General features: G+C 35.9%; 1 protein-coding gene across 1 annotated transcript in view; it reads right to left on the bottom strand.

Annotated features, from left to right (window-relative positions):
• Positions 1-2,174: 2,174 nt before the first annotated feature.
• Positions 2,175-10,804, bottom strand: part of MYBPC1 (myosin binding protein C1) — a 49,650-nt gene continuing 41,020 nt past the window's right edge. The window contains exon 31 of the mRNA XM_029084490.1: positions 2,175-2,913. Within this exon, the coding sequence (XP_028940323.1) occupies positions 2,813-2,913 (101 nt within the window). The 3' untranslated portion in view covers positions 2,175-2,812. The remainder of the gene's footprint in view (positions 2,914-10,804) is intronic.

Here is a 10,804-nt window from a genome sequence, read left to right as displayed (position 1 = left end):
AAAATGAGCTGACACTGATCATGGTCTTCAATGCAAATGGATAACTACAATGCCTGCATCAAGCTCCACATACGGCAATTTGACAATGTATCATATTTATACAACAGTAACATTTATATACCCAATACCATTCCCTGGGCAAGGAGAGCAAGCCAAGAGAATACAAAATATTTTCCTCTGGCTTCTTTAAAAATAAACCACTTTTTTTTCTATTAACTTTGTTCTTTCTCTGTGTGTGTATCTGTGTGTGTATACATGTTTGGGTCTGCCTTCTTCCTCCAAGTAATTTCATTAGCATTTTCTTAACTGTGGTTTTGGTTAAATAACTCTATTTTGGTTAAATAACACTTTATTTCAGCTATCAAACACCATCCCTGGAGAATCCTGTTAAACAAATCATCGTAAATCAAAACTTTATCTTTTGTTATTGTCTGTGTAAGGTTTGGCAGCCTGGTTTAGATCTATCAGAAATCCCTTTCCTCTTCCACCCCATCCTATCATTCCTCTCAAAGTCATTTTCAATTAATTTTTAATCCAGAGCCTTGGCTGGTCAGCATAGTTAGTGAGAGCATGAATTTATAGCACACTAATGCCCACTCATCTCAATTCCACCCACGGCCCGATATCCAGTACTTCGTATTGGTGTGGCACGTCTCGAGCCTGAGGGACAGCCAATGGCAAACGCTGGGCAGTGCAACAGGGGAGGAATTAAGGGCGTCTGAGTAGGGCGCTTACCAGTCACACAGTGAAAAGGAGCTTACTTTAGCCTGTCTTTTAACGCTGCTGGCATCTGGTAGAAATTAGAGTAGCTAATTCCATCGGCAGAGAGCCTGCAGGAGCTGAGATTTATGCTGGCTTCCAGGTTATTATGTATGGTATATTAAGACCGAGGAGGCCGATAGATATATAAGCTTGAAGCTGTAAACATCATTGCATACAAAGTGCAGATGGCTACGCATGTCCTTTTTGGCTTACTGAAAAGCACATACTCACAATAACTGTAGCTTTTGGTGCTGACTATAATACGTCTCAACAGATTGATATTATTTAAAATGAGAGCTGTTTGCTTAAATGCTTCAACCTGCATGACATGTATTCAAACTGACCCTCTCCTACAGCCTTCTGTGCTTCAAAACATGAAGGGAGTCCCGATTCACTGGTGTGATAGATCCAGAATAAAGAGAAATTATTAATCCTATATGGAATTTTCTTCTTAGTAGATGTGTTGCCTTCTTTCATGTGTAGGTGTGAATGAATGTGTAGGAGATAATTGATTTTGGCAGGAGCGGGGTGAAATGCGGGAGGGGGCTTGTCCAGGATCACTGGGAATGGAAAATTGCTTCCTTGCACAGATGGCAGCACAGAAGAAATCATAAAGATTGAAAGGAAAGAAAGAAGAAAAAGGATCTCAGAGTGAGGAAAATTTTCAGAACAAAATGAGAAAATGCATTCAGATCCCCCAAGTGAAAGAAGGGATAATTCAACTGCAAAAACACTGGTTCAGCGGTGGCAGTTCATAGTAGCACATTCTTTTGTTATTGCATAGTTACTGACTGCTGGGTGTTTGAAAATGTGCTGATGACGAATAACCATCTTGTAATGTACTCCTGGTCTAAGTAGACTTTTGTCTTTATAAACCATAATTAGAGATCAGTCCTTAGTCAGTAAGCACAGTAACCTATCCTATCTATACAGCCAGAGTGAGAACTGGTAAATAAATGACAGGGCAATAGGGAATCGACAACCTGGCCAAATTATGTGTGACCATTTTACCTTATCTAAGGCATTTCTGCCTTGCACAGTAAACTCACTAGTGATATGGTCCGAGTCCCTTTTGTGCAACACCACCCACGAGAGTTCCATGAACTGCTGAGGAAGAGGGTGAATCCAGAATGATGAAATCTTTTACTGTTGGCTTTTATAATATTTAAAATATTAAAAACACGTAGATACAAAATTGCATGTGTCTATATCATTTATCTTCACTCATATTCTCTGTCTGGTGTTTTAAAAGTGTAAGCCCATCGGGTTAGGTGACTGCTGATACTGTTTTCCACTCAATGTGGTGGACTGAGGTGTTCCTGCTTTACAGGATGTGGAAATTAAATGAGAAATATGGTAAGATAAGACAGGAAAAATCCTAAGAAAATAATAAACAAGAACTTGATAGATCTTAAACACTTCATATTTATTATACATTAAATAAAACCATTTCAGTTCATTTGAGAGACTGATGGGTCAGATTTAGGAAATCAAAACTTCTAAAAGGAAGATATGTTCAGCTTAAATGATCATTAAGTACATATGTATTAATTCAGTTATAGTAAAACCATATTCTGCTAAACAATTCTCAGGTGAATAAGATACATTATCAAAGAGGTATGTATTCCAAGGGTCTTATTGCACAGCTACTGGCTAATCCATGTACTTTCAGTCTGAGAAAGATATGCTTTGTACCACCGAGTACAAACTCTGACTACCTCCTCGTGTTTATTACACAGCTTCTCCTCTTTCCTCATTAAAAAACAGAGCACAATATCAAACAGAAAATAAAGCTTAACATTACAAAACATGTGTTGTCTTCAGTTCATTTCATTTCAACCCCAAAGCAATCCATGCGTATTCTTTCTTTTCAGTAAGAGCAGGTAGGGAAAACAAAACAAAAAATAAGAAACAAACAAAAAAAAAAAGGAGAGAGAAAAAAAAAAAAAGAAAAGGCCCAACCACACATTTGTTCTGTCATTGCAAGAACTAAAATGCTGCAATTCTGCTACCAATTTCCAGCGCAGTGGGAGGAAACACTGTGGACATCTCACTTCCCCTCAGTTTTGTCTGCCTGTACTTCACGCATATATGAATCAATGATATGCGGAGGCACTCCATCCATCAAGAGTCTGAAGAACGAAAGCCCACCTACAAACAAGGCATAAGACAATCTTCAGGTTGAAGGTCCCTGGAGCAACAGCTTTGTACCTTTAATTTCTGGCATAAGCAACAAAGATTTAGTCAGTCCTTATTGCATACTTCGTTTTGAGATGTGATAAAATTCATCCCTGTTCAAAAGTCCAGCATGAGAATTAACCATTATTTAATCTCTGTACTATATAAAACTTTCCTGTCCTCTTGCACAGGGTGAATTTCATTTCTAGGATATCATACATTCCGTCATTTATCTCACCCCATGCAACAGTCTATGATAAGCTTCACCTCAAAATAACCCTCCTGGATTTCCATCAAGCTGGGTGGAGTATAGTAAGAGATGGAAGTCACCTCAGAGGGAACAACGCAGAAAACACCTGACTATGATGAGTTGTGGAAAACATGCAGAGACATTCAAATTATTCTAGTGTTGGATCTTATAATGGTTTATAAATATTTAGCAAAATATTTACCTTGTTGCTTCAAAATAACAGGTGAGATGACATATGTAAAAGAAACATATATGATAAAAGCCAGGAATTCAGATATAGGTGCCTTTAGAGTCCAGAGGGAGGTGATGAAAGTCAAAACTTTGATCTGCTGGGGAAGTCTGAAGAATGACTTTGGATTTGCTTTTGAATAAAAAAAATAGAACACGTGTAATCACCTTGGCTTGAAGCTATGGGTATGTGATCTGAAAGCGGTGGGAGGTCCTGCACCAATCCATAGGGGGGACTTACTCCACACTTGCGGCCAGCGCCTTCCTTAGCAGCAGCAGCAGTGAGCGTCCATGCTGACAAGCCCCATGGACAAGTAGGGGCCTTTTTTATTCAGTGTTTCCTCCCACCCTGCCAAAACTTTGTTTCCTGTCTCTGTGAAACTAAAGGACCCCGATCCCTTCCCCCACCACCCCCCCCACCCTGTTTTCCATGATGGTTGGAGACCATATTCACTGAACAGGTACCAGAATACCATACCAAACCTGTTTTAGATAACTGGTGTAGTAATAACTGGTATAGTAGAAACCTGGGCTTATAAAAAAAACCATTGGAAGTACCCAATGTTTTCTTTAGTGTTCTGGAAAAAGGGACAAGGCAAAAGATTTTTAAAGAACATTTAATAATTTTAGCAGTCCAAGACAAAAGATTTATTTCAGTGCCCATAAAAATATATATGTAGTGTCTAACACACCAACCATGGCAACCCAGATCCCACTGATGTAGAAGCAATAATTTAATAAAAATAATCTAAATTAAGAGTGAAATTTCACACTATTGAAAAAAATGTCATGGAAACTAAACACATGGGTATTTCTGTTAAATTCATTGAAATCAAATGACATTTGGAAGGAACAGTGGGAAAAAGATAAATATTTTGCTAAAAACTTCAGAGTCTGCCCTTTCTCAATGCGAAAGGTGGCATTTGTTGAAAGAGATCTATGTACCATTACTATTCCTCTTACAAATCTGCATGAGTATTCTGTTCTGTAAGTTGCAAACCCACCCTTCTGAGCCTTTTCTGGAGCACACCAAAAGCTTTAAAGCAAAAATACTTTGCCAAGATGAAGATATCACTGTCTCTGAATGCTTCAGCTAAATGCAACTGAACTGATACTTACGTACGACATTTATCCCGAGTACAGATTTTGGGAATTTATAACCTTTATTAACACAAGGATTATCCAAGTAAAGTGCTATTAGTTACTAGTGATTATGAGACTGTGGTATCTCATTTAACACTGTTGTTGTTGCAGAACTGTTTGCTCCCGACCTTGGGTAGATGCACAATACAGACAAAAAAAAAAAAAAAGCATGCTTTTTGGCATTCTTTTCAACTCATATAGTGCAAGTCGTGATATGAATCATTCATTTTTAAATGAAATTAACTGTGGAATAAATATTTCATTTATGTAGAGGTATGTTCCTATATGAAAATAAGTGACAAGTACAAAATGCTCTTTTATTACTTGCAGTTTATTCATGCTAATTAATCATGCTAGCTCATGCACTGTTAAATTCCATTGAAATGTGCACTATTAGAAGATAGTGGGATGTACTACTAAGAGGAATTACAGTAACAAACAATTATTATAAAATTCTGGATTTATATCCATTAAAACTGTCATGTTACTCATTTTAAAAACCATTTTCATTAAGTGAAATAATGAAAATCATGCCATACTCGGCAGACATTGTATGACGTTTAAACAGACATAAGCTTCATATGCAAGAACCATATGAAAGCTTACCTTAGATGACAATATACATTCAAAAATCCTTACTGTGTAACTAAGGGAGAGAGAGAAAGAGAAGTAACAATTTAATTGCAAACACAAAAGTAGAGAGAAAATGTTGAGTGAAATTATGCTTATAATTATGTCAAGATGATGTTTTAATCCTTAGTCATGTAAAATACATAGGAGTAAAAGCACATGGAGAGTAAAAGGTAGGGATCCAGTTCCACTTCAAAATTATCATTAATATGTAAAAGCTATATTAATATGTACAAGTAACTATAAATCCTGTAATTAGTCTAAGGTATCGATTGGGACCAAATTATGCAACTGACACTTATGATAAAAGTTTCCAAACATAGCTTCAAAGAAGCTAATACATATATATATATATAGTATTTTCCACCAGGGAAAAAAAGCACACACATAACACTGAAGCATATATATATATATATGTTGAAATTCTGTAAGGCAAAATAATCAAGTACAGACTAATAACATACTTGTGCACTAAAGTATGTACTTTGTCACATATCCACATTTACATCACTTAAAGCATGCTATTTAATCTATAGGAGCCCTTACCTTTAAACATTTTGACTCTGTAAAACACCCATATATATACACTTATATATGTGTACGTATATAAAAGCTTTCAACTTTGTATCTATTTTAGCCTTTTAAGAAAAATACCTTAATACTTCAAAAACTACAGAAACATTATCTAGCCTGATTTCTTAGCAAGTTTTAGGTTTGAAATAATAAAATTGGATGCATAATATGCTGCAGACTGGTTTCAGGGCATCTCTGTCATTTTAAAACTGCACTGTCCGTATTCTGGATTTGGACAAGGTTACAAGCAAATACATTCCTAAAGAAAGAGCCAAATTCTCTGAACCTCACCAAACCTGAATTTAAAATAAGTTCTAGAGGAAGTGAAGTAAAATTCTATGCTTGTAAGTAAAAAGTTTTCACTGATTTCAATTGGATCAAGATTTCATCCTTAGATTCTTTAGTTTAAGCTCAGGCATGTATTATCATTCTGAGCACTAACTTGTAACCAAAGACTGATCTGTAATCTGCTTTTAAGCACAGAAAATTACTTTATGATACTTCTGTTCTTTCAATAGTTCTACAAACTAACTGAGGGCTGTTTTCTTGAGACACAAATTTCTACCTCCTGGAAAGGTCTCAGTGTTCTGGTCAAAGGCAGTCACAGTCACTAAATAAATTATTTTTAGGTACAAGTAGTTCTATGCTCAGTGGCATAGCAGAAATATGTCTAAATCTCTTGTAACGTTAAATACCCATATTCTTGATTAATTTGGCCTTCTTTGCTCATGTGACATAGACATTGTATGCCATGAGACACTAGCTAGTTTAATCTCAAAAAGCAAATAAATACACACTTTGCATGCAGAAAATGCGTTTTCATGTGGAAAGAGAGGAAGGGAATGAAATGGAATGTCCAGAGGAGTATGCTTGTTATAAACCTGATTATTCCCCGCCAAGAAGATTGGTTCTCCTGGGTTAATTACTCCATGATATATCACTGCAGAATTAGAATATTTATAGTGGTATTTATTCGCATTTGAAATTCTTCCCAGTTGATCTTAACACCTTTTTAAATAAATATTTCTCTTACAGCATCTTTGCTATCATCAACCTATTAGAGTGATCACCAACCTTGATTTTGCTCTTAAGATAAACATTCTCCAACAACTTTTGTTTCATGGTAAAAGAAGCATGGCACTTTATCTGAATCTTTTCATTGACTTCAGTGAAGCTGATAAGGAATCAGAGATTTACAGCCATATTTAGGGATCTACCTCAACAAACCTAAAATATATATACACATTATTTTCCATACTAAGATGAATACGAAACATCCTGAGATTATGTGTATGCATGATCTTTCAAGATATATGAGGTAGTTACTCTTTTCTCTGCAGTCTATTGCATGACTTTTTACAGCATGCATGTATTTACAGAAAAAGGCATTGTATGTGCAATTGTGCGGAGCAGCTCATATAACTGACATCTTTATGTTCACTCAGCAAAATTTAGAAGAACAGAGTACTGTCTATCTGAAATAACATCAGCACTGCAAAACCTTTTCTTGAGGACAGAATAAGGTTTTATTATTTTTCTTCTTGTGCTCATAATAATCACTAAAACTTTTTCAGGAAATAAGCATTAAATTTAGTAACAACTAGGGGTTTTAATTTTACACCTAAAATGATGTAAGCAAATGTCTAAAAAAGTAGAAAAAGTAGTAACATACTGATATTATTCATAGCCAGAGTATTCATAGCTACTCTGTTGTTCAAATACTATGCAAAATCAGAAATCCTAGACTGTTCTGTGAGTAGTTCTATGACATTCCTAGAACTGAGCATGTATATATGCATGATAAATTTCAGATCTCCCATACCTCAGAAATAAATGGATAAAAGAAATTCTAACCAAGATAAGGAAAATTCACTTACTACAATACATACTGTTGCATAGCATAGAGCTCTTTAGCATGACTTATTATCCAAAGATCTGTAATAACAGCACCATAGCTAGTATGTTCACCAAATAGGTAGCATAGCCTTGAGCCTATTGATATTATTCAGGCAACATTCAACTGTATCTCATCATTTTACAAATCCAGACCTTGGTCGTTACCTGCTGGAATAAAGCTGAACCGGTTTAAAACTATACATATGAAAACACACACACAGACACACACACACTGCAATCCATTTCCAGTGAGTCAGAAATCCGTAAGTCTTTGCTTTGCATCAGTGTGATGAGCAGTCATCCGAAGAGCCCTCCTAAATGAACAAACAGGTTGGGAAACTTAAAACAATGATAATTCAACATATAAATCAATAGAAGAGTGAAATAAGATGTAATTATGTTTTTTATGTTCCAGCTGTTTGATACTCGTTTGCATTTGTCTGTGTCATATAGCAAACCCTGAGCCTACCATGGTTTGCCAGGCTACAGCTGCTGTATTCACTTAATCCTATTCCCTTTGAATTCATCAGTTGAACTGACAGTCATGTTAAGGGTGTCAGCACTGAACCCTGAGAAGACCTCTCCTGTGTCTAAGCCCTACAAACTGCTAGTCCAAGCAGTCTTCAAAAAGGAGTCTAATGGTTAAACCTGCCAGGATGGAAAGAGGAATCTTGGCAAGGGTGACCACTCACTGCTCAAATCATTGGGAGAGAGCCACAATACCAGGCTTGGTTGCAGGGAGTGGGACTGTACTAGGTGATGCTTTATATGAAATCAGGTTCAGAAACCAACCATTAAGTAGGGGAGGTGGGGTTTAGGTTAATGAAACAACCCATTGCATAGCAAAGAAGAGAGAAACAACACAGCCCAGGTGGGATCCTAACAGCTTACATTCTTCAGGACTTTTTCCAGGTGTGATGCAAAACTAAAGTACTGCTCTGAGCAAGATGACTATGGTATAGTATTCTACATTTTCAGTTGATGTTTTAAAGTAAGTATTACTTTATTTGGGAAGAAAGAAGGCTTTTTGAGTCTAGAAATGTCTGTGCTATAAGCCTTTTGCAGTTAGTGGGTGTGAGAGGTTTTGTTTAAAAGTGAGGAAGGATGAATTAAATCTTGTCTAAAGGGAGTAATTCTTAAGCCTCATTCTCGCTGTAACAAAGGTGTGTTCAACTGCTACCCCAAGATAAGGTACCAGAGGACATGCTACAACCAGGTGATAGGATGATTGATACAACCCTGAGGACATGATGCAAAGCCCACGCATCTATCCAAGGTTTCCTGTGGGATGAGTGATCAGGGGAATACTTGAATCTGGCTGAGTTGCTAGGGTACATCAACAATGTTAAGAACTGAATCAAAATCTCAAACTCACAGAGCTGGAAGCAATCTCAAAATGTCATTTAGAACTTATCATAATAATAAAACAAATTGTAATGCTGTCATTCTTCTAAGCTGCTCTTAGAGGCTCTTGGTACCAAAGGCTCTACTACCTCTGCAGGAAATCCGCTCTAGCACTTTACTGCTCAGACTGTTGTCTACCCTAAATGTTTGTTGCCAGATATGGGGTTTTTTTGTTTTAATCTTTAATTCAGCCATTATGGAAAGAATCAGCTGTAAATAGGACAGGTCTGGCAGCCTGTCAACATAGTGTATCACGTGCTCTGCACTTCAGAACGCTAGTCAGAAAACTGGACCTATGAAAGTTAAATAAACATTTGTTGGCAAAAGTCATCAGGGACATCATCTCAGGTGTACCTAGTGACCACTTTGCTGTAGCTATTTTCCTAGATACATTACTTCTAACTGACTAGAAAAGGATCTAACCATTCCCAGCCTATTTCAGATACCAGTCCATATATGTAAGAAACTAAATTCCCCATCAGTGTTGATCAAAGGCAAAAATCTCTTTACACTCCCACTGCTGGTGAACAATTTCTTGGGAACTGTTGTATATGAAAAGAGAGCCTGAATTATGATATAGAGTTTGTACGATGCTTCAAAACCAGCAAACTAATTAATCCCAATATTCTTAATACATAGAAAAAAAAAAAAAAAAAAAAAAGAAGTTCCAAGGTCAACAGAAGCATTGGTATTTCAGAACAGCTGGAAAGGGAATTACTGAAGAATAATATGTAATCCATGGCAACATTTGGAGTTTAGACTTCCTAAAATGGAGAGAGAGTAGTTAAGTTATTTCTTAAAAATATTTCAGAATATGCTGCACGTTATACTTAAAAAAATATTTGTAAAATGAAGGACAGAAATAAACAGCCTTTTGTATTTGAAATGCAGTATTTGGTTGAATTACAAGCAAAGTGCTGAAAACTAAAAAGTTATAACTGAGTGTAAATGTGTGTAAGAACTTTAGGGCTTGGGGACTTAGGAAGTTTAATGAAATAGCAAACTATCTTGGCCATTCAGTATAAAAAAAAATAGATGAAGCAGCCTTTTCGGGTGATGAGTTCTTCTTTTACACTCTGAAACAGAAAATTTGCTTGTGATTAAGGAAAACAATCATATTTGCAGGACGAGGACATCAGCTTTTGAATACAGTATCTTAAAAATTAATCATTAAAATCAATAAATATATTATGCATATTTTCATTACATTAGTTAAATGTGCAACTTCATAGACCAAACATTTATTGCAATGGCTTCGTGCTAGCAAATTTGAGTTGTAGGACAAATTACATTAGAAAATACAGAAAATGGTAATTTAAATCCAAAATAAAAAAAAATACAATCCACAAGGATATTAAATATTATGGTTTTCATTATAGACTAGCATGAAGGAAATAATATAATTAGGGCCATATTCAGCTAGCCTAAATTCCCTCTAAATTCCTCGGTTAGACACTTCCTATCAGCTGGCTGTAGGCAGCTTTCCTTACTTATAACCTCAGATTAATTTTTTCAGAAATACTTAGCTTATTCCACAGTTGAAACAAAAGTCTTTGGTAAGAGTTAATTCAGTTATATATGACCCCATCTTTTCCTAGGAAGTAATTTTCTGAAACATATAGTCCTGAGATTATTCATTAGTAGGCAATCCAAACTCTATTGCTATTTTTTATATCCTAGTCAATGCTAAACTACCTGTAATTCATAAAATTTATCTATTAATGAAAATAAAGATACATC

This window comes from Antrostomus carolinensis, unplaced genomic scaffold (genome assembly GCF_000700745.2).
Source record: "Antrostomus carolinensis isolate BGI_N321 unplaced genomic scaffold, ASM70074v2 scaffold19994, whole genome shotgun sequence".
In the NCBI taxonomy this organism is placed as follows: domain Eukaryota; kingdom Metazoa; phylum Chordata; class Aves; order Caprimulgiformes; family Caprimulgidae; genus Antrostomus; species Antrostomus carolinensis.
Note: the sequence above shows the minus strand (reverse complement) of the source record. Positions and strands in the feature narration are given on the sequence as shown.